Source organism: Toxorhynchites rutilus, chromosome 3, assembly GCF_029784135.1.
Source record: "Toxorhynchites rutilus septentrionalis strain SRP chromosome 3, ASM2978413v1, whole genome shotgun sequence".
Classification (NCBI taxonomy): Eukaryota; Metazoa; Arthropoda; class Insecta; order Diptera; family Culicidae; genus Toxorhynchites; species Toxorhynchites rutilus.
The window spans coordinates 81994153-82018602 of record NC_073746.1 but is presented as its reverse complement, the minus strand read 5'-3'; the positions used below and the strand labels follow the sequence as shown (position 1 = coordinate 82018602).

Genomic DNA, 24450 nt, shown 5'->3' with positions numbered 1-24450 from the left:
CGCCAGTTTTAGGCAACAGAATCCGAAACAAACAAAAAGTTCTATAACTCTGTCGTTGTTGAAATTCGAACATATGCGTAGTAGGATTTTCTTCATCAAATATGATCCTCTATCACCTTCCGAATGAATTTTTTTTTTAATATGATAAAGGTATGTTATGACTTTAAGGGGATGAATTAAAAATTATATTCTTCTTTTATTTTCAAAAAACCAAAAATATATGCATGAAAAACGATTAAAAGAAAAAAAAACATTTTTTTGACGCGATTATATACAGGACTCGACTATATACATTGAAAATAAATCCGATACTGTATATAATCGAGTCCGCCCTGAAACTTTGTTCTACTAGTCCATTCCTTTCGTTTGATACCCACATTGATAGGATTTTGAAATAGATATATGGCGCCATCTTGTAATGGTCATCTCGTGAAAATACAATAAATAATTGAATTAATAAAAAAAAACTTTTGTACGAAACGTGTTAGCGTTAGTCCCGCTACTTATGACGTACCCGTAAATAAGTTCTATAATAATCAATAAATAATTTCTCTCGAAGGATTGCAAAAGCAAAAGTGTCCGTATTTCAAAGCATGATTAAGAATGTGTCCGGATTTAAAATCACGACACGATGAAAAAAAAATTTTGGACAAATATAACACGATTCTGTGGAATTCTGTGATTCATAACTTAGATGAAGGCCTTCTTATGCTATAGGAACGCTAATTTTTCATGCTGTGACATGTCAATATTTTTTAGTAGTTGAAGTTATATTCGTAAGCGCTTAAGCGTCCGGATTTCGATGCATTACCATAACAACGTTAAGTTTCTGAATCTCAAATCTCAATAAAAGTTGTTCAGATCTACCCAATTTAGTTTAAGGAGGTATTCTAGCGTAGAGAGAAATATAAGAATATATATTTGAATATTTTTAGTATTCATTGGACCATTATTTGGTTATCTATCGTTTAGAAAAAAAAAACAAAAATTGAACGGGAAAATTTTAAATTTTCAATAACTCTTATTCTTCTACTGAATAGTGAATTTTACATCAAGTCATTTATATATTTAAATAAAAAATGAATCGATGGAATATTTTTCCAGTCATGGACGCCAACCATGAATATGATATCTCTGCTCTTCTGAAACAAAAAAGAAAATATTATATTTATTCGTTGTACAACAAAAGCACCTATTCAACCATTCCATGAGGTTATGGTTAATCAGTACATATATGGCTTCCTACCAAACGTAGAATACGTTCATATTTAAATAAAAATATTTTTTTTTATATTGTGATGTAACAACGCTTGTGAATCCCGTTTTTGCAATGCATGCCGATATTTGCATGATTCTTGCAAGTTTTCTGAAACACTGAATAAACTGGAATTCACGCTCATCTAGCACTATGCTTCAGCACTATGATATCAAGGGATGAAAATTGCCAAATCTACCTTATTTGCAGGTGCTCCCATTGAGACGTTCATATTATCTTTCCTACAACCTATTTGCTCTGTCTTCGTGACACCGTCATCTCGATTCGTTGGCCAACTGAAAATCGGTCACCCAACCAGCTAACATCTATGCAAAAGCACCGCAGCGCCTGCTTCAAAGCACCCTCCCCAGAAAGAAGTGAAAAAAAAAATCCCGATGAGATGAAGCGAACGGTTCGTATTCCAAAAGCAAATGCACACGTTTTTCTAGCTACTTATAGCGATTTGCTGCTCAGTTTTTGGTGCCGCCCCTCTCGGTGATCTCCCGATCGCGAGGATTCCAAACCGGGGGCTCACGACGTCGCGATTTTGCTGCATCTTTTCCATCTTTTCACATTGTGTGGAGGAGTTTTTAAATATAAATGATGTTGAATGATATTTTCGCTTTAGTTAGTTATTGAACGGCTCCCGGTTAATTAACCCATCACGTCCGTCCACGTCGGTTCGTCAGCGCAAGGCTACCGTAAGGTCCTGTGACAGAGTCTCGCATCCTGCAACGAGTGGATCGAGCGTGAATCGTTGCGGGAGAAAATCCATCGCTTGTTCGAGTGGTTCGTTGGAGTGAAAGTTTCAACAACAAATTTCTCGAATTCTACTAGTTAACCATGGTAAATGTTTTTTTCCAAGTAAGGATTTGGTAGTGCACCTCATTTCAATGGATAATCGATTGTTATGAACATGAAGCAAGACGTATACAAGAAGCAAACGTGAATCGCTGGTTTTCGAACAGGAAACATCAACAATCGCGATCGTAAATCGGGTAGAAAATTGTTTCGGAAGTTTATTTCGCAGTGAAGTCCTTCTCTCGAATATCGATGCAGTATTTCATTCGCTTTTCTCGAACGTGGGTGGTTGATGCAGTTGGATGCAGTGAACAAAACCACAACAGAAATGGGAAAGGTGAAAATGATTATAGTTCGCGAACTGCAATCAATCATTCAAATTGCTCGGTTAGGTTAAAAGTTTGTGCTATAGTTTTGGAATGCACACATTTGTCGAGACGAGGAGGCTCATTCTATGACGTTTTTCTCAACCTGTGTCGCATAAATATTTAATAAGGTGTTTGATCATCTGGTTGAAGGTTAATTGCCGTAGGTGTCCAGGGTGTCTCAGTGCAATCATCATAACGTGAAATTAATTTTGAGTCGAGGGTGTACAGAAGTGAATCATATCCTTCATGACGGCAGATCGTTGGCATGCATCCGACACATTTGTCATGTGATAGATCATAATGCTCAGCGGTAGACACGAACGTAAATTGAGTTTCGCTACAGAATTTTCCATCAGAAGACTTTCCTACTCAGTGAATGTAGAAAATAAGCATGAAATTGAACAGTTACTTTTAATAATGTTTCGATCATGATTTGAAGGTTTTCAGTCTTGGCAAATGTGGTGATAAAATCAAAAGTCAAATGGACTGTTTTCCTTCTATAGAATCAGTTTTATTAGGTTAATCAAATATGTTTAACAATTTTATCAAGTTTGACTTGTAAAATATGGTGGCCAACCAAAAATAAGACAGGTTGACATCTCTGCTTGTGCCATATGTGGTACACGTGTCAGGAGCAGGGTTGCCATAGTAAAGTCTGTGTTTTTGTTCTGAAGAAATCTTTTTGTCTTAGTTATTTTCCAGAAAATCTGTATTGAATTTCTAAGTCCAATTTAAAGCCATAATTTCAGCTTTATTATTATTGTTTTGCATAGTTCTTAGGGGCTGTCCACATACCACGTGGACAACTTTAGGGGGGGTAGGGGTTACCAAAATATCCACGATTGTGCTCGGTGAGGGGGACAGGGGTATAGTCAATGTCCACGTGGATACGTGAAATAAATATTTGAGAAAAAAACAATCACATCTATATTTAAAAATCAACGAAATCTCTTTTTCATTTTCAAGAATTTTCAAACTTTTCTATCCTGCTTGTTCCGCGTATTTGACAATAAAAAATTTGAGCTGCCTGATTTTTTTTTTCAAATACTTGTTAGTGTGAACACAATGGTAGAATTCGTGGTTTTTGAAGATACTTAAATTGATATTGCTACAGAAGTAAATAATCTAGCAATTTGGTGTCAGAGAACTAATCATAAAGCAGTTTGTGAAGATTTATCAGGTTGATCAAGAGCTTCTCGATATGTTACCAAATATCCTATGTAAAGTGTTGGAAAGAGAAAAAGTAAACAGCATTACGCAAAACACTTTTTCATTATTTTTTGTTTTTGAAAATGAACGTATTTCTTACAATGGAAAGGATGTAATCAAGTCATTGTTTGTATTCATTTCCAAATTTATATAAAACTCCAACTCATTGGATTTTTTCATCCAGTATTGTGCATAGATGCTCTATGGGGTTGGGGTCTGGGGACTGAGATGGCCACTCAAGCATTTTAATCTCTTTGGACTGAAAATAGCGCACCTTCAAGGTGTGCTTGGGATCATTGTCCTGTTGGAAGATATAGATTTTATATTCATTTTCCTGAGTGACAGCTTTAAGTTTTCCTCCAAGACATTGACGTAGGACTCAGCAGTCTTCTTTACATCGATCTTGACGAGATTGTCCACCCCATTCCAAGAAAAACAACCCCCCACAAGGAACGATTCTCCACCGTGTTTAACTGTTGCTTGAGTAGACTAGATAGCCCAGACTTCAGGCTGAATTTTTTTTTGTGTTTTTTAACCTCAAACTTACTCTAATCGGTCCAAACAATCTTCTTCCAAAAGTCAGTATGACTGGAGCTTCAGGTTGTGAACCGTCAACATTCTCCTTGAACCGTTTTGCTCTAGTTTTGGTGTCAGAGGATTTTCTTCACTCTTAAATAAATCATGCAAAATGCATACTCTAGTTGCAAATCATGACTATGTACCAAAATTGTATAAAAATGTCAAATTAATGATTATCCTTATATATATACACAATTGCATATAAACCCTTTGCGGTCGTATTCAATTTGGACATGGGTGCCATACTGGTCGGAATTATTTTTACTTGAAAGAGCAGTGATGACTAATTTGTATGATAATGAAAGATAAACAAGATATTTTTAATTCGTTGTGAACTTTAGATATGTATCTACTGAATAATGTGTTTCAAAATGCTGTTTTTATATTAAAAAAAAATATTCTAAAACTCGTCACTTCTTTACAAAATCAACAACAAATTTCGCACGAATTATAACAAGTTTATTATTCGTAGGCCATCCTTATTTTCCAATCAATGCAAACAACGTATTCGGCCAAGCTTCGGCATGTGGAATTTTGAATCGCGCTTCACGCGGAGGCTTCGTTTGAGCTCAACAAAACTCGCATACTGCCTATTCTTCGTGCGATCAATCTACATAAGTTATCGATTGGGGTGAGAACTGGTTAAAAAGCAGGGTAGTCCAGAATCGAAGCCCCAGTCCTACAAACCATGTAAAGGACTTCCGACTTTAATGAAATGATGCTTTATTCCGTTGGAATAACACGGTGGTTTCGGTGCAAAAAACGGCAGCGAATGATTCAAGAATACTTCCTTAAACTCCTATTGACATTCTTTGTTTTAAAGAGGCTTTAAACTTTTCAGTTCATTCACCTCTGAATCCTTGAACTCCTAATTTTTTATTCGCGTGAGTGAAAAAGTCATTTGAAACAGTCCCTTCTGAGAAATAAAACCTAATATTAAATAAATTTGAAATGGAATAAGGGTGCAATCTAAACACCTCGATTGGTAATTTTTAATAAAAAATATTCAGGAATGTCCACGTGGACAACAGGGGGAGGGGGTCTGGTCAATGTCCACGCTTGTCCACGGAGGGGGAGGGGGGAGTCTAAAATCGTGATTTTTGTGTCCACGTGGTATGTGGACAGCCCCTTACTGATTTGACGATGTTGATGGTATTCATGTAGCGCCATAAAACATATACATTATACAATGCTCCATTGAGGTGTAATATTCGTTTAAACCGTTACCGGAGTATGCTTTTTACATTGAGCTACGTAAATTCTCTCATTATAACATATAGCATAATAAGGCAAAACAATTCCAAATCTGTATAACTGTCAACGAATATGTCAATATTTACATTTACATTTCAACTTAAATTGTTCAACCGTTTGACGATTCATTGCAGCAGATGGTTCTAAAAGTTATTCTAACCCAGTTCAGTAGCTGTTTCTACAGCCTCAATTCCAACGTAGATATCATGTGACTTCTTAGAAAAACTTAGTTAAAAAAATGGATTGGTCGAAGAGGAGTCTTCTTGTTGCGGATGAATTCTGTAAAAAAAAATCAGCAAATTTTGTATCTTTGCTGGAAATCTGTAATCTGTGTGTACAGATTCTGTATCTCAAAAAAATCTGTAAAATACAGAATATGCTATATATGACAACCCTGTGACTAATGTTCCGTGAGATTGTAATATCTTTGGTCACCACCGCGATCTTCTGGAGTCACGGTCGCCATGAAATATCTTTGACCGGTAATGTCTTTCATTATAAATGTTTCGGTTTCAACATTTATTTTAAATATCACACAAAACGAATGTCCAGACCATAATCCTCATTTAATTTAATCTGAAGCCCTAAAGTTAATTCTGGATAGGTTGTGTAGAGTTTTTCCTATGTCATTAGGGGAAGCCAAGTTAACTAATCATATGAATATAACCAATCAACAATCTAGCAATGTGCGATGTGAAAGAGGTCAAGAAATTAAAATGCTTATTCCGCTCGTTTGCTTATAGGGATGAAAAATAATGGGGGATTTGAAATTTTTGAAATGGGATTAGAAATTATGCCACCGGATTAAAGCATTTCATTCGTAGTTTATAATCGTAAGTAAAGTTAATTTGTGATTCACGTCGATATATCTATAAAATGCATTCTCCTAACACGGACTATACCGATATCCTAGTCCATGTTAGAGAAACGGATTGCAGGCTACACAAATTTATGGGAAATTCGAAGATCTCATTTCAATGTTATTTTAGCATTTTAACTATTGAAAATTTTATAATCCTCTTTATTGTAATAGATGAATGGGGAGTATCCTAATCTATAGCGACACTCATAAATTCGTCAAGAATTTATTGAAAAATAAGTGCACGAAATGAACAATTTCCATGAAATGATCAGTGTTAAATTTTTCAATTCCCGGAAGAAGTACTCCAAAACGTGCCTATGGTTCTTCCAGATATTCTCAATCGTCAAAACAAGAGCTAAGCAAATTGGAGTTTAACAACAGTATGAGCGCTCATTTAATTGTCGCATTCACTGTTCACTATGTATTTTTTCATTCTATTTTTTTTATTACACGCCAAACAATTTTTGTTCGACTTTTACATTTTTTCATCTTATACCGAACATGAGAAAGCAAGACATCACGCTACATATGAATGTCAAAAAGAAATTCATTTCATAAAATATAGAAATGGAAATATTGACCTGAAGCCATTAGTAATATTGAAACGTTATTTGAAAAAATCTGTATATTCTGTATGAAATCCAAAAAATCTGTAATCTGTGACTACAGATTCTTGGTTTCAAAAAATCTGAAAAATCTGTGTTAAGGTGTGTAAATCTGTGCAGGATTTCCATAATAAAATCTGTGTTTATGGTTTGAAAAAATCTTTTTATTTTAGTGTTTTATTCCCAAAAAATCTGTATTGACACTTGTATTGAATTTATAAGTCCAATTTTAAAGCAATTTTAGATTAGTATTATTGATTGGTATATTCATTATTGATTGGTATCCAGGTAAAGTCAGCAAGCACATACACAGTAGAAAAAATAATCAATGTTTCATTGAGGTATAATGGAAGTTTATTCAGTTATCAGGACATGTATGTTTACATCGCGCATCGTAAATACCTTTATTATAATATATTTCAGGTACATACAAAAATGTAATAATTGTAATGAATGAAAATGTAGCGTAATGAGACAACAATTCAAAAACTGGATAATTGTCCACGGTTGAAAAGGGTACATAAAGTTACTATGAAGCTAATGTTTAGTATACGGACAGCTCCGGAGTTCTATATGAACAGCCCTTACAATTTCCAATACGTCACGTCAGAAATAAAAAGTTGATGTCTTCCTCAAAAGTTGATATTTTAATAAAACATTAAAACATTGTGAAATGCGCTATATTGCTATCTTGACTTTAAACAAAATTAGGATTAGTGGTATTTTTGTCAAAAAGAAAACATGAAAAAGTTGTTTTTTCCTTGTAAAAGTGCCCATATTCCGATGTATTGGAGACTTGTTGGAAATTGTAAGGGCTATTCACATTTTTTTTTTGAGATTTTAGGAAAATAAATTTTTGATGAAAATTAATTTCAATTTTTTAAATACTTTTTTCAGTGTATTTTTTTTAATTTCTGGTATTTTTTATGAAAATTTTTAACAATTTACTACATCTCATACTTAGACCAGAATTTTGTAGACATTATGGTTTTTGAGTTATAAATTTTTGTAAAAAATGAAGAATAAAAAATTGAGACTTTTCAAAAAGTAGTCTGATTATGTTTCGAACATTTCAAGTATGCAAAGTTGCTTAAATGACTAATGTCTTTATATCCACAACATCTGCAATCTGAGATGTTGCTGCCAATGGACAGTCGAGTTGGTATGAAATTCATCTATAGGTAATTTTAAAATTGTATTGTAATATATTGTTAGGGAGCGTCCAAACCGATTGTTAGAAAAACATAATGAACCTAATATGAAATGTCCGATATCTCAAAATAGAACAATTTCGGCAGATTATCTTAAATATATATATGTATAGAATAGGTTAGATTGGAAGGTTATTTTAAAAAATCTGTAATTTCTGTAAGAAACCAAAAAAAAATGTAATCTGTATCACAGATTAATTGGTTTTGAAAAGTCTAATAAATCTGTATAAATTCAACTTATTATGTAGATAGGTTACCGGTCAAGAGACGTAACACGACGTATTTCGATCAATCGAGTTACTTTCGTCATTTGTACACCCAAACTAGCGTTGGCAGAAAACATGCCATCTTTGGCAGAAAAGATGCCATTTCCTGGTCATGAGAGTCAAATGCGCAAATAATGAGCTATTTTGAAGCTTAAAAATGGTTTGTATGTATGCGAGCAGACATCTCTTTCTGTTTTCTTTTCTCTTTTCATTTGGGATTGTGCGAAAAAAAAGAGTCCATGCGACGTCAATGGGGATCGAACCAAGGCCGGCTGGAATGCGAAGTTACTTCACACGACCACGCTATCCATATAGCTGCCAGCGCTATTATAAAGAAGCGTGATAATATTACACATCATCATAAACTGAAGTTGGAAGGTGTTTTCTAAGCCGATAAAGAAGAACGTGAACGAGAATATATATTTCTCTGTATGGGCCGCGTATTTGGCAAACTATACGAAAAGCTTTCATTTAAATGTGTCTCCTGTTTCGCTCCCTCATATTGGATCTAGCATATATATTATACAAATGATATACATGTATTGGGGAGTAGAACATTTTATGTTATCTTTCAGCTCATTTAATGTAATAAATCGGGATGCCAGAAAATGTTCTAAAAATTAACTTTGGGTGTAGAAATTAAACGTTATTCACTTATCGTTAATCAACTTTCTATTTCGCATATATTTTATTTGCCAGAAATACAGGTTACTTCTTTTTCAATAGCACTAACTTTTTCAATAGCACAATAAGAAAGCTTATTGCTATTTGTAGTAATAAACTCGACTCGACTCGCGCGGACTCGTTTATATACAGTCTTCGATTTCTTTTCACTGTATATAATCGAATCCTGTATATAATCGAGTCAAAAAAAAAAATTCATTTTATTCGTTTTTATGCGTATATTTTTTATTCATTGAAAATAGAAGAAGAATTTAATTTTTGATCCATCCCCTTAAAGTCATAAAACATCTTTCTCACATGAAAAAAATATTTTTTTTCAGAATCTCTCAGAAGGTGATAGATGATTATATTTGATGACAAAAATCCTTCTACGCATATGTTTGAATTGACAATGACAGAGTTATAGGACTTTTTTTTTGTTTAGAACTCTGTTGCCTCAAACTGGCTCTACACTGAAGAGTACGCTGCGTAAGCCAATTCTGTTGCTTTCATTTGAAAGATGAGAAAATTTAGTTCAGGATATAGTGGTGGAACATCTAAATTAGTAGATTAAAATAACTTTTTGGAAGTGAAAATTTCATAGTTGATAATTTTTAATGTGTAATTATTGATTTTATCCAAAAAATTTATATTGAACTTGATTGTTTCTATCAACCAAATTAAAACTCCCAAATTGCTCTACAATTTGCTCTTTGACACCAAACTTCTATCTTTCTTAATTTCGCTGCAATATGAATATAAACAATGCCTGGTGAAAATTCAACAAAATCTTCAAAAATCACGATTTTTACCCAACTGTACATATAATATCCACCCCAATTCCACCTTAACTTTCAAAGGATACATACTCGAAATAAGTCAGATTTGAATGTAAAGAAAAATATTGTTTTTAAACTGTATATCATCGAGTCCGACCTGTACTTGTTTGCAAAAACCAATTCAGATCAAAAGAATCGTTCCGTGTTTTTTTTCTCTAATTTTAAACGAACTTATTTCTGTGGTCTATGAGACTATATTCATATTCACTATGATTTGAATTTCATATTACCGTTTCGATTACTATTTGCGCGTTCTATTTAACAAATTTTGCAGATTTCTCGATATATTCCCATAGCTCCGAAATAGCTGTTTTCAGCTCATCTACAGTAGCAGAAATCGGAAAACGAGCTGACCTGACCAGTAAATTTATTTTCTGCCCCTCGATCCAAAGTTTGGTTCCCCTGTTTGTATGAACAACGGTATTATGGTTCTGAAAAGTAAATTATTGTTGACGATTACCGTAACCCCTCGTTGCTTCTCATCAACTTGGCCACGACTTGGCGTTTTTGATGACTGTCAGTTTTAGATAATTGTATTGAAAATATTCAAGTAGGTTCTAGGGTTCACGAATTTTCACTCAAATTAACAAATTAAAACAAAGTGAGTTGTGAGTGTTTGTGAAACGAGGAAAAAATATTAAACGTTAGGGATTTGAATACTATTTACCGTCTCCCTTTTCGAAAGAATGTTGACGACATTTGATTGAAAAACGTCTAATCTTCCATCGTGATAATGATATTTGTGCGTAAAAGGCAGAACAGAGCCCTTCAGATCCCGGATGTAGTCCTTGAGAGACTGGTGTTTACGATGGTAAAAAATGAATTAAATTCCGTCAACATCTTGACAAAGGAAATTATAACTCAATGCGGATGTAATGACGAACACACAATTATAATACAGTGTATTATAATTCACACGTTTGTGTATGTCTATAATGTTAATTATTGAAAAACCACAATAAATATCCTCTGATGCATGCATTCGCCAATTACCCCAAGTGTTCCATCACACAACTGCCAGTGGTGACGGCGGCGGCGGCGGTATCGGTTTCGTTCTATTTCCGAAACGTACAAAAATAAACATTTTTGATACCCACTGCCAAATTGCTGCATCAAATAACCCCGCAATGATTGGTAGTTGAGTTTTAAGTTTATACGTTTTTATAATTCATTATAAACACACCGCTCCTGCTCTGACCACTGCAGTCAATAATTCATGACATTAATCTCCAACCACATCCTGCCGAATCGGATCGCCAAGATCGTCAATATTCGCCCATCATTGCACGATCATTTATTCACATCTGGGATGTTTCGACTCGCCCCGGCTTCCGCCGCGTTCTCGTTGTTGGAAAAGTGACTGTGATGCCGCCCCTGAGTATCGACTCTTGATTCTTGGACATCGTTCCGCATCGTGGTAAATAATAAACAAAGTATCCACGCCCTTCCGATTTCATGCAATCGTTGACCTTAAACTCGTTCAGATCGCATGTTGACCGTGGGGTGGCTGGGTAATTGTGTTTAGTGGTTTAGGTGGTTAATAATTAGGATTTCGATAACAGGGGTGATAAGTAAAGACCTATCTGATGTTGAAGTGTTGGAGGATGATAAGGATAAAATTCTTGGTTCCTATTGTCGAAAAACTTTAGTAATCAATTTTCATAATCTTCACTTGATACCAATTTCTTATCACTCAGGAAGTATTGTAATACGAGTAAAAGATGGTAATCGCTTGGTATCTGGTCCGGACTATATGGTGGTGGATGCATCAATACTTCCCAACCAAGCTTCCGTAGTTTCTGGCGAGTCACTGAAGACGTGTGGTGCTTTGCTTTGTCCTGATGGAATACAACACTCCTTCGGTTGGCCAATGCTGGTCGTTTCTGGTCAATCACCTGCTTCAAACAGTTGCCAGTTGTCGACAGTGTTTGGCCATACGGAAGCAGCTTATAATAAATTCTTCTTTTCAAGTACCACCAAATACACAGTGGAACCTTCCTGGCCACTCCGATCATTTTCGCACAATATTATCGTATATGACCCATTTTTCATCCCCAGTCACCATTCGTTTAACACGTTGAGCCACGGTCAAAATAGGGGACAGACAATGAACTTTCCGTCTGGCCCATGTCGATCCCAGCGAATCGATAGTGAACTTTTCTGAATATCATTTTGTAGCTTGATTGTTGTCGCTCCCAATACCGACACTCTCCGAGCGTAAAATCTACTGTTGGTTCGGTGCGTTTGTCGCAAAAAAGACGATAAAATCAGTGTCAGTCCCCAGGAACCGACGCGGGGCTTAACGTGTTAAGAAATGGGTCGATTTCATTCTGTTTGGCCAAAGCTTCGCAGATGGAAATTCATCATGATTTTTTGTGTTAATTGTTTTAGTACCCAAACATCGAGCTTATTTTTGAGTAAAGCTTTGCGCAATTGATTTAAAACTGTTTTATGGTCGATATTTAGCTCCTGTGTGATGCTACGACTACTAACATGCCGGTCAACTTCGATTATTTTTGTGATGTTTGTACCGGGACAAAAATGAATGGATATTTTTCCCCAACCTTTACCATTTACCAATCAATTAGGAAGTGATAGTGGAATTATATCGCGGAAGGAATGCAGATGAATTAATATAAGACATCAACAACTAAAGGGTGTGTCACATCATATTGCATCAGGGAAAAAACGCTGTATAAATTCGCCCAGTAGACCGAACCTTTTGAAAATTTTAGACAGTAAAATAAAAACTATTAAACAACTTTTGGCATTTTCTTTTTATTCATACTTCGAGCCCAAGCCCGTATGCTCGCACCTTCATCTTTACCCCGTCCATAAGGTTCTGTACAACGTCAGGTTGTAGTTTTTTTTGAACAGAAATCCATTTTCTCTTGAAGTCCGCCTCCGATTTGACAACTTTTGGGTTCTTCCGGAGGGCCTGCTTCATAATCGCCCAATATTTCTCTATTGGGCGAAGCTCCGGCGCGTTGGGCGGGTTCATTTCCTTTGGCACGAAGGTGACCCCGTTGGCTTCGTACCACTCCAACACGTCCTTTGAATAGTGGCACGAAGCCAGATCCGGCCAGAAGATGGTCGGGCCCTCGTGCTGCTTCAATAGTGGTAGTAAGCGCTTCTGTAGGCACTCCTTAAGGTAAACCTGCTTGTTTACCATGCCGGTCATCACGAAGGGGGCGCTCTGCTTTCCGCAAGAGCAAATCACTTGCCACACCATGTACTTTTTGTCAAACTTGGATAGTTTCTGCTTGTGAATCTCCTCCGGAACGCTGAATGTGTCCTCTGCGAAGAAGAACAACAGGCCCGGCAACTGACGAAAGTCCGCTTTGACGTAGGTTTCGTCGTCCATTACCAGGCAATGCAGCTTCGTCAGCATTTCGGTGTACAGCTTCCGGGCTCGCGTCTTCCCCACCATGTTTTGCCTTTCGTCGCGGTTAGGAGCCTTCTGAACCTTGTATGTACGCAGGCCCTCCCGCTGCTTGGTCCGCTGGACGAATGAACTTGACAAATTCAGCTTATTGGCGACATCCCGGACCGAACTTCTCGGATCACGTCTAAACTGCTTAACTACGCGCTTGTGATCTTTTTCACTGACGGACCATCCATTTTTGCCGTTCTTCACCTTCCGGTCGATGGTTAGGTTCTCGAAGTATCGTTTTAGTACTCTGCTGACCGTGGATTGGACGATTCCCAGCATCTTACCGATGTCCCGATGTGACAACTCCGGATTCTCGAAATGAGTGCGCAGGATTAATTCACGACGCTCTTTTTCGTTCGACGACATTTTTCCAAATTTACGAAAAATTTACAGTGAAGCATGGCCAACGTGATCTATACACTCTTATCTGATTATAAGCGAAAGCTGAAGATATAATTCCTAAAAATTAAATTTCTACAGCGTTTTTTCCGTGATGCAATTTGATGTGACACACCCTTTAGGCAGGCGATACATTAAAACTGGGAGATATACGAGTTAGCTCTCTATATGGAGTACATTGTCGATTCGGTATATCAAACGTGAGGATAACTGTTATTCAACTTGACATAATAGAATGAATGCCGGATTGTCATCGGAATTATCGTCAATAAGGATATTGACACTTTGATCGCCCCAAATCTGGGTGATGGGTGTATTTCCTGGGAGGCCCGGTCACTCAGATGTGGGCAACACTTTCCTCGTTGAATTTGAATAGGTTTTTCAAACGGAATTTGATAGAATAGGTACTTAAATGAAAATATGGGATATCTAGAATAATCAAAAAATCAAAAACATAAAAATATAGTTTTAAACTATACTTTTAAACGGTTTTATTTACTATGACCTATTATAAATATGTTCGTATGTTTCTCTGTAGGGTTGTCCCACATCAATAGAAATTTAACCACCTACCTGTAGACCGATTGTTCTGAAATTTGGAACACGCCTTTATCTCTGCTGTCATTATAAAACTGCGTATTTTATGATCTTGAAAATCCAAGATGGCGGCTACTTCAAAATGGTGGACTACATATTATATCAAAACCACATCAATGTTTGTATCAAATGTAAAGGCTTGACTAGTAGAACACAGTTATTCATGAAAATGCGAATTCAAAATGGCCGCCATCACAAAATGGTGATATTTTATTTCAATTTATCTAAATGGGTATCGAATGAAAAGGGTTTGACTAGTAGAACATACTTATTTGTGAAAATGCAAATCCAAAACGGTGATACATATTTTTATTTCAAAACCCCATCAAAATGGATATCAAATGAAAAGACCTGACAAGTGTCATTAGGTCATGAAAAATCCAAGTTCAAAATGGCCAATTACTTTTATTTATACAATTCCCGTATAGAGCGATTCCACCTCATATCAGTCAGCTGCTGACCCGACCCTCTACGATTTTTTTGAAACTTGGTACAAATGATGGAAACTACTTAGAATTACAATTTTCATTATTATATGACCAACTTAAATTACGACTAATTTTTTAAAATGGCGTAATTAAAATGATTGATCTTTCTTTCAAAAAATGATCCGAAAGATAGATCATTGGGTGCCGTATGAATTGAAGCCACGAGACGTCGAACGCCGTTTTTTCACGTGCGAACAACTACTCCAACGACATAAAGGGAAGGGTTTTGTTCGCATCGAATCGTTACTGGTGATGAAAAGTGGCGATAATCCTAAACGTCGGGCAACGATGGATACCCCGGCCATGTACCAACATCGACGGCCACGCGGAATATTCATGGCCAGAAGGTAATGCTGTCTATTTGGTGGGACCAGCTGGGTGTAGTGTACTATGAGCTGCTAGACCCGAATGAAACCATCACGGAGAACCTCTACCGACGACAATTGATGCGTTTGAGCCGTGCACTGAATGAAAAACGGCCACAATACGAGCAAAGACACGATAAAGTTATTTTGCAGTACGACAATGCTGAACCGCATGTCGCGAAACCGTTCAAAACATACTTGGAAACGCTGAAATGGGAGGTCCTATCCCACCCGCCGTATTCTCCAGACATTGCTCCGTCCGATTACTACCTTTTTCGATCGATGCAACATGACCTGGTTGACCAGTATTTCTCCAATTTTGATGAAGTCAAAAATTGGATCTATTCGTGGTTAGCCGACAAACCAGCCGATTATTTCCGCAAAGGGATCCGTGAATTGCCAGAAAGATAGGAAAAAATTGTGACTAGCGATGGGCAGTACTTTGAATATTAAATTTGTAACGATTTTTGCAGAACAAAGCATTATTTTTCGAAAAAAAAAACGGAGAAACTTACCGGTACTCCTATTAGGTTATCACGTTGTTTGGAAATTCCTGAGTCTGCAGAAACTACGAGAACTTACGTAAGCCTTACGCAACGTAAGCTTACATCGCTAAGATTGTCTTGAATTTCGTTGAAAACAATTCTATCAATTAGTTTGAAGTTTCATCCGTACAAAATACAATTGGTGCAAGACTAAAAGTCGACAATGTTTAGAAATGATTTGCAAATTGTTCGAGTCTAAACGGTATAACAGAAGACTTTTCATGTGAATGAATTTGACTACTGAATTGTCAATATTGACGCAATTGAAGTCCTCGTCTGAAGCAGTCATGACTCCTTCTCTGGAAGTCACTGTGGAATGGAATGTGATCAAACTCACAATCACTGTAACATTATAAATCAAAACAGAAAATATTCTTATTGGAGTAATATCACGTAGACGATTTGATTTTTAATATTAAAAGTTACAGTCATTTACGTTTTAGATAGATCAAATACCAAACCAACACACACTGCACCGAAAAGTGATGCTTTCTATAATTGAGTCATCATTGCATTTTTCGTCATTTTATTTTTTTGCTGAAATATAATAATGATCCGCGCTGAAGAAACAAATTTGAAAAAAAATATAATAAAACCTTTTCCAACCTAATCGTCCGTTCATGCCGATCAACGAGCGACTAAACATGGCTTTCCTTCCCACTCGGTTCTGCTTATTAACATCGCCAAGAGCTTTACAAATTCAATTTTTTCGGCGTATCCGCTCTTCGGATTTTTCTCACCACCATTTCATTGATCAACATCCTCGTATGGAAACAGGGACCGGGGGCGGCGAGTGAGCAATCGAACACAACGATTACGGCTCTAATTTGATTCTCCGTTCGGTTTTTTGATCTGCTATTGGCGGTGCCGACCGGATTGAGCTAGGATCGCACCGCTTTGTTGTGGTTGTGAAGCAACAACTGTTTTGTAGTGATTTTAGTCGGTACTTTCACATTGCGATCCGCTCGACCGCGATCGGTATGTTGACCAAACAGCATGAAATACACAGCCAGTGGTCAGTTCGAAATTTAGGTTGGTTCTCGTAGGACCTGTTATCGCGGTTAGGGAGCACGCGCGCGCTTTTCTCTCGACTTGGTGCCCATTGGAAAACGAATTGAAGAGCGATAGTTCTTTTCGCGGGTTGTGAGATTCAAAGCATAACGCTGGCTTCCGCAAAGCTTCGCCGAACTAGCAGCGTCTTCGATGTAAGTTTTCATAGGTTGTGATTTGCGGTTGGGTCATCACCGCGGTAAGGGATTAGATAATTAATTTGAATAATTACTAAGTGTTAATTACAGCGTTTCCGGTAGCGATGAGGATCAAACACGAAATATATCTACCGTGCGAGCATTTGATTAAGTTGAATGAATTAATCGTGTTTTGTATGCATGGGTTATAATGAGATGTGGGATTATTAGTGTCGGGGTGTCACGGATGTGGATGAATCATCTTTCACGTGAAACTTAGGGCCTAATTCTCGAATACACTTCACAGTGGAATCAAAACAAACGGCACGCCATTGAACTGCGTTTTACGAGTTAGTGAAGTGTCGAAGATAATAATGAGTTTTCAGACAGAATGAGCACTTTTCAAATAAAAAATCATTAATGGAAATTAACTCCTTCGTATCAAACTGGTACTCAATGTGAGTGGAAAACTTTGTTTTCTTCATGTGATATGATAATTTCATACAAAAATTTCATCTGAAGATAATTTGAAATTATAATGATAAATTTAGTGGGAAGCTAATCTCGCATCCAGATGTCGACACCGTACCGTTGTCATCGCGGATACGTTTCATTCCGTTTCCACCGTGAAGTGTATTCGAGAATCAGGCCCTTAGTGTTCATTACATTAAATTCAAGGAACATTCGATATTAAATATGGAATACTTCAAATGAAATTTAAACAACGATGACCAAGCTCGTACCCAACTTCACCTATGCGACACAATGTCCACTATAGTGCACTGCATTGTTGCCAAAATAGTATGCAAATTGCTCTGCAATTTATCAAAGCACATGATGAGACACTGCAATGACTCTGGCCATTTCCAGAAACCCAAAACGCGAGCCATAAATAAGAACATGTTTGGCAGAGGGAAAAAACGGTTCCTTCCATAGAAAGTGTGTGCATTGTGTTATATTGCCAAAATATATAAGCTGCAGCTGCAAGAATTTCGCATACGTTTCGCCGATTGTTGTTCTTAGCGATGGTCTCGTGTGGCGTTACAAACATAGAGGAATGGTTGCAGCCATTTGTTTTGAAAACTGCCTTGTTCGAAAAGTTTGAACAGTCCCAGAACACGGCAATAACATTGGCTATTTGATTCGTTCAACCGGGTTGGTTTGTGTTTCTCGAATTCCAGTTTCACATAAAATGTACTACCGAATGAGGGGGGTTTGTAAATTTGTGTTTATAAATCTGTCAAATGCTCTTTAATAGGAGGCATGTAATGGCAAGTCGGCAGCTGTTTAGTAGTGTTTTGAGGGGCAATAGTTGTAAAATATGGGAAGCGAATTATGATTAGGCAGTCGATGGATAAGATTGCAATTGATCGGATGATTTTATTTTGCATGATACATGGAAATGCACATGTATAACAAAAAAGAAGACTGATCAGGAATGAAACAAAATTCAAATTTCTTGTTTTTTGCTGGCATTATTTTCAATTAAAGGATTTCTTTCTATTCCTACGACTCAAAAAAAGCAAGAAAAAAAAAGATTTTTTTTTCACTCCGGATAATCGAGTCATGTGGTCCCCATGGCCTAGCGGTAAGCGTTGCGCTTGCCAAGATGGGGGCTTCGGGTTCGATTCCCGTTCGAGTCAGAAATTCTATCGTCATAGATCGTTTTTCTGGCTTGCACTGGTAAAGGGGAACTGTCTAGGGTGTGGTTCTCCTGCGAGATAGTGAGGTTGGTCGCAGGCCTTACAAGCCATAAAAAAACACCAGGCAAAGAACGATACACAAGAATAGAAAAATTGTGAATCAGGCCATGTTGTAAAGACGTTAAGTCAAAATAAATAAAGAAAGAAGTTAGCTCCGGCGACCTTTTCGAATGTATGTTGTTCATAGTGTAGTGTATTCTCCAAGTCAAGCCTTTCAGCCATTTTTTAGTGGCGACCAAATTGTATTTTTCAAGATCATGGAATACGCAGTTTTATACTGACAGTAGAATTAAAGGTATGTTCCAAATTTCAGATCAATTAGTCAACAAGAACGGGGTTAATTTTCTATTAATGTGGGACAACCCTACAAACACTCAAACATACATACAAACAGGGCAAGCTGAATGGAACCATTAAAAAGTAATTGTTTTTTTGGGAACTGCGGTCATCTTGAATTTGGATTTTTTGTTCTACCAGTCGACCAATTTCATTTGATACCCATATTGATGGGGCTTTGAAAAAAATAGCGCCATTTCGTGATGGTGGAAATTTGGGTTTTCATTTTTCATAAATAAATGTGTTCTACTACCCTTTATACCCATATTGATTATTATACAAATTATTCAAAATTTCCGATCTAAAAATAAGAAAAATCAAAAATAAAATACTCCGGACAATCGAGTCTAAAATTCCGGATAATCGAATCCCGGATAATCGAGTCCCGCCTGTATTAATAAACATCCATTGATGATAATTGAAAAATTGAAGAACTCTCGATGTTTCAAAGCGAATACTATTTCTTGAATGCTTTCAAAATCAGTTTGTTCTGGAAGTTCCCGAAAAGACTACAACCTAGGGGCATTCCGATAATAGATAACTGCATTGCGCACCATTGCTTTTGGAGATGAAATTTCCTCTGGCGATGGACTGATTAAAGAGTGTCAAACGCCAAAAGAATGATGAATCAGGGACAAATTCAAAACATAAAAGTGATACATAAAAAAAATCTAAATGTTAATCATGCTAAATTCAGAAATACTGGACAAGTCAAAAAAAAATAACATTCAATGATCTAGCAATTTGAATATTGGCAGCACGTCAACCACAATCACAAAATCTTAGAAACAATTTTATGTGATTCAAAACAAATACATATTTGGTTAATGAAGACAGAATTTTTGTATCCACCTTATTTATGATTACTGATCCTGGTAATCAAATAGTGGTACCGGACCTCGAAGAATATTTCATGCAAAACTTTCCGACAGTCAAATTATCGGTATAGTGAATGATCCATTAGAAAAAGATGAAGATACCGATGTTGGGAAAGATGAAGTTGAAGAAAAAAAAGGAAAATAGTTACAGTAAATAGCAGCTCTGATAAACATTTTATCACCCGAAATTTTTTTTCGAGCGTGATATAATCGAGACTTCACTGTATAAAGATATGCATAGTAAATTTTTTCTAATCATTTCAAATATCATCCAAAGTATTCTATCATTCTAATTTGAGTGGAAACAAGCTCAAATAATATAGGGACCACGCAGATCTGATCAGCCGTTCTCCCGTGATGATGAGTTATACGTACGTGGGAAATCCTTCTTTTATATATAAAGATAGTAGTTATAGTAGTTGAAATTAACATCTCAAGCGCTGAAAAGTTCGGATTTCGATGCATTACGATATAGATATACAGCCATTCCATGTCAAACCGATATAGTGGTTCTCAGATTTTCATGGAAAGTGGAAATTTTGTTCTTTGTCGCAAATTATTAGACCAGTATTTTTTTAATTTTTTTGTTAGGGTGACCATTTCCATTTTAATGGTCCGAAAAATCAATTTTTTCCACTTTTTCCAAAAAATGACTTTTTTTAAATTCATAACTTTTGAACTACTGAGCCGATTTAGATGATCGACATATCAAATTAAAGCCGATTAGCTGATCTTTTTTAAGAAAATACCAGATTTGCAATCAAAAAATTGAATTTTGGTTTCGTTATTATTGATTGAATTTGTTTTTATACTTTTCATGGTCTCGGGAGCAAAGGCGTTATATATATATATTTTTTTTTTTTGATAGCTGAGAATTTTTCACATAACATATCTCGAAACCAGAGAGGCGTTTTTTTTTGTTTTCAAGTTATGATTTTTCAAAGTTGTAATCATCGGGTCCAAAAAATCATTTTTCCCTTTTTTCCCAAAAATGACTTTTTTCAAAAATGTATTACTTTTGAACTACTGGACCGATTCAGATGATCGACATACCAAATTAAAGCCTACTAGCTAGCCTTTTTGAAAAAATAATACAATTGCCAATTAATTATGTTATAGTCACATAAATACAGTCTAGTCGCATAGAAATATTGAACGAAAACAGAAACATGTTAACTTTGAAAAATCATAACTTAAAAACGAAAAATAACACCTCTCTGGTATTCGGATGTATTAAGTGAAAAAACCTCAGCTTTCGGAAAAAAATGGCGCCTTTGGTCCCGAAACGATATGAGATATGAAAAAAATATATATAATCAATAATTACGAAAACAAAATCCATTTTTATTCAGAGTGAAATATTTTTTCAAACAAGACTAGCTCATTGGCTTAAATTTGATATTTCGATCATCTGAATCGGTCCAGTAGATCAAAAGTTATGATTTTTTTGTATTGGAAGAATGGGAAAAAATGTTTTTTCGGACCATCGATTAACTTTGAAAAATCATAACTCAAAAACGAAAAAAACGCCTCCCTGGTTTCGAGATATGTTATGTAAAAATCCTGAGCTTTCAGAAAAATATAAAAAAGTATAGCGCCTTTGGTCCCGAGACCATGAAAACTATGAAAAACAAATACAATCAATAATAACGAAAACATAATTCATATTTTCTGCAACTGTAGTATTTTTCCAAAAAAGGCCAGCTAATTGGCTTCAATTTAATATGTCGAACATCTGAATTGGTCCAGTGGTTCGAAAGTTATGAATTTTAGAAAAAAAAATTGGCAAGAATTCGAAAACATGGATTTTTTGGATCACCCTAAAAAGGAAATGGTCACGTTTTCCTACTAAGCGCACGTTCATTGGTCCAATCGCAGAACTGTTCATCGATTGATTTTGTAATCTACCCTTTAAAATTATTTTTTACTATAAATGTTCAGTACTTCTACCAAAACTCGACATTATAATATCAGATTATTTTCAGACAGAATTTTCGTGCAAAAATTTTTCATCCCCTTGCGAATAACATGTTTCTCCGTTACATGGAATAAATGTTTGATACAGAAAATTATGATAGAATGAAGACAGCCCTAAATCGGACCGCAAACATCAAATGGACTAACAACGCTTGTCAATATGTAATTGTAGAACTCATGCGAATTGATTCTTTCGAATTTTCCCAATTTCCTTCAGAGTTTTCCGAAAATTATCAATTGTCATGTTTGGTTGAAATAGGTTCAGAGAAGGGAGGGGTGTCATACCATCATAGTACCCTATTATAGAAATCGAATCGAGGATTTATATAATCACTATCATTATCACACTGAGTTAAATCTGGAATTATAGAAATCGAGGAAAACAGCTCGGTTCGTTACTCTGCTCGAATGTCAGTGGCGGTGCTGAAATATTTTGAAAAGAGTTTGAAATGTTTCACAAAGCACTATAGAAAGGATGCCAAATCTTTTTTGAGACATCTGCTATGAAAATTATAAATATCTATATTTCCGAAAGTGTTAATATGGTTATGTTTTGGAGAAAACTGATATTCCCTCAACGAGTGAAGCTCAATAAGTATAATGCATGCATGGATGTGTAATAAATACGACATCATGGACAGTTTGCTTTATAAAAAATATAACTATTAGAAAATGATTTTTTTCATGTATTTTTACAACTGCAATCTATGGAATTCCATAAGGAGTCACACATAAACTCCACTTTTTTTTGCATGTGATTCTCTTTTAGCATCGATTTCTTATTGTAGCGGCTCGCTTGTTGTGTGCTAGTGTTTTCTTTACCTTTCACCTCATGTCAAACCAAATCTGTAATTTAAAAAAAATCATAATTGAGGGGCTTAGAATGAAAGGGATGTAAGTGATTTGATCGATTTCTCTACATCGACTCTCTCTTTTGGTCATAATTTAGCTGCAAATACATTCCCAGCTGTATTTGACAATGTGGAAGATAGGTCAGAACCTCATCGGTCGGATTCCATCGCAAACTTAAATTGGAACGTTTTTGCTGTTGAGTTATTAAATAAATGAAAAGTTGATGAAGAGAAGTCGATCAAATCACTTACACCCCTTGCATTCTGAGCCCATCAATTGTTTTGCAAGACAGCTTTAGCATATGGCATAGAAAGTTTAGATAGAAAGTTTGTAAAGTATAGTATAGCAATAAAAAAGAAAATTGCTGACAAAAGTAACACGTACTAATGTACGCTAGCAGGCATAAGCAATTTTTTAGGTAGAAAATTCGGTTGATAGTAATTCAAAGAATATGATAAAATTTAATTATGAAGTTATATGTATCGTAGAAGAAACACATTCTGCCATTCTGAACGAAGACGCATTGATGGTCTCAGTGCATTAAGCTCCTCACTGAATTCCTCCCACTTTTCCTTAACAGGGATTCTATTTGAACTGCCACCACAAAAACCTCGAGCAATGTTTACATTCACTTTCATTGGTTCAAGAGTCGTTCCAACTGGTGGTGATTTTTCTGTCCTCTCATTTTCAGCCACTGAAAAATGCGCTGGAAGAAAGTTCTGCATTGTAAATTATAACATGATTAATATAAATAATGGTGGATTCTACACTTACCGTGTATAGACTATTCTGTCAGCACCGTAAAACAAATACTGATCAAAACAAACGAACATGTGTTGAAAATTGCATATATTTAAGCGTTTCTGAAATGTTTATCAAAGGAAAATATCAGGGACGCAAACCAAAACAAAATAATTCTCTGATGATAGACAACAAGTGAACCAAACAACTCGAAAAGTTCTGACACTTGCATCGATAGCTATCACTCGCTCGGTGCTATCGAATTGCTCGATTTCTATAATAGTAAAATAGAGCTAACGAGCAAAATTCCTATTTGGCTTCATTTGCTTGATTAGTTTTCGAGTTATGCAGAAATTTGTCTTTCATTTGTATGGCAGCTGTTCCTTAGAGAGGGGGGTTGAGTGTCTAACCACAGTAAAAACATTTATTGCACCCCAAAACCTCCATATGCCCAATTTGGTTTCATTTGGGTGATTAATTCTCGAGTAATACAGAAATTTGTGTTTCATTTGTATGGTAGCCGTCCCCTAAGAGAGGGGGGAGGAGTATCTAACCACCAAAGAATCATTTATTGCACCCTAAAACCTCCACATGCCAAATTTCGTTCCATTTGCTTGATTAATTCCCTAGTAATGTAGAAATTTGTGTTTCATTTGTATGGCAGCCCCACCTTAGAGAGGGGGAGGGGTCTCGAACTATCATAATAACCTTCCCCGGCCTCAAAAGCCCCTACATACCAATTTTCATGTCGCTCGGTTCAGCAATTTCCGAGTCCATAAGAATCAGACAGACAGACAGACAGAAATCCATTTTTATAGATATAGATTTGAACTTTATTCTTTTGTTCAGGCTTGAAACATTCAAAATAAAAAAAAAATGCCAGGATTCATAACTATAGAAACAGATGAAAAACTATCACTGCTCTACAAAATTAACAGCAATTTCGCAGAATTTACAGCATTTTTTTTTAAATTGCGGATCTAAAATTCACGTCGCTGTGAATCACATCTGGTTCACTATTTCAGGTGATTTTCTCT

At 36.0% G+C, this 24450-nt stretch overlaps 1 protein-coding gene across 5 annotated transcripts in view; it reads left to right on the top strand.

The window, feature by feature from the left end:
• Window positions 1-1870: 1870 nt before the first annotated feature.
• The window catches only part of LOC129778476 (troponin C), a 40430-nt gene continuing 17850 nt past the window's right edge, over window positions 1871-24450 (top strand). For 3 of the 5 annotated variants that reach the window (XM_055785391.1, XM_055785390.1, XM_055785387.1), the window contains exon 1: window positions 2370-2393. In XM_055785391.1, the coding sequence (XP_055641366.1) occupies window positions 2385-2393 (9 nt within the window). In that variant the 5' untranslated portion in view covers window positions 2370-2384. Of the gene's footprint in view, window positions 2102-2369; window positions 2394-16762; window positions 16945-24450 lie in introns of those variants that run through there. The other 2 variants (XM_055785392.1, XM_055785393.1) reach the window with 2 other exon arrangements.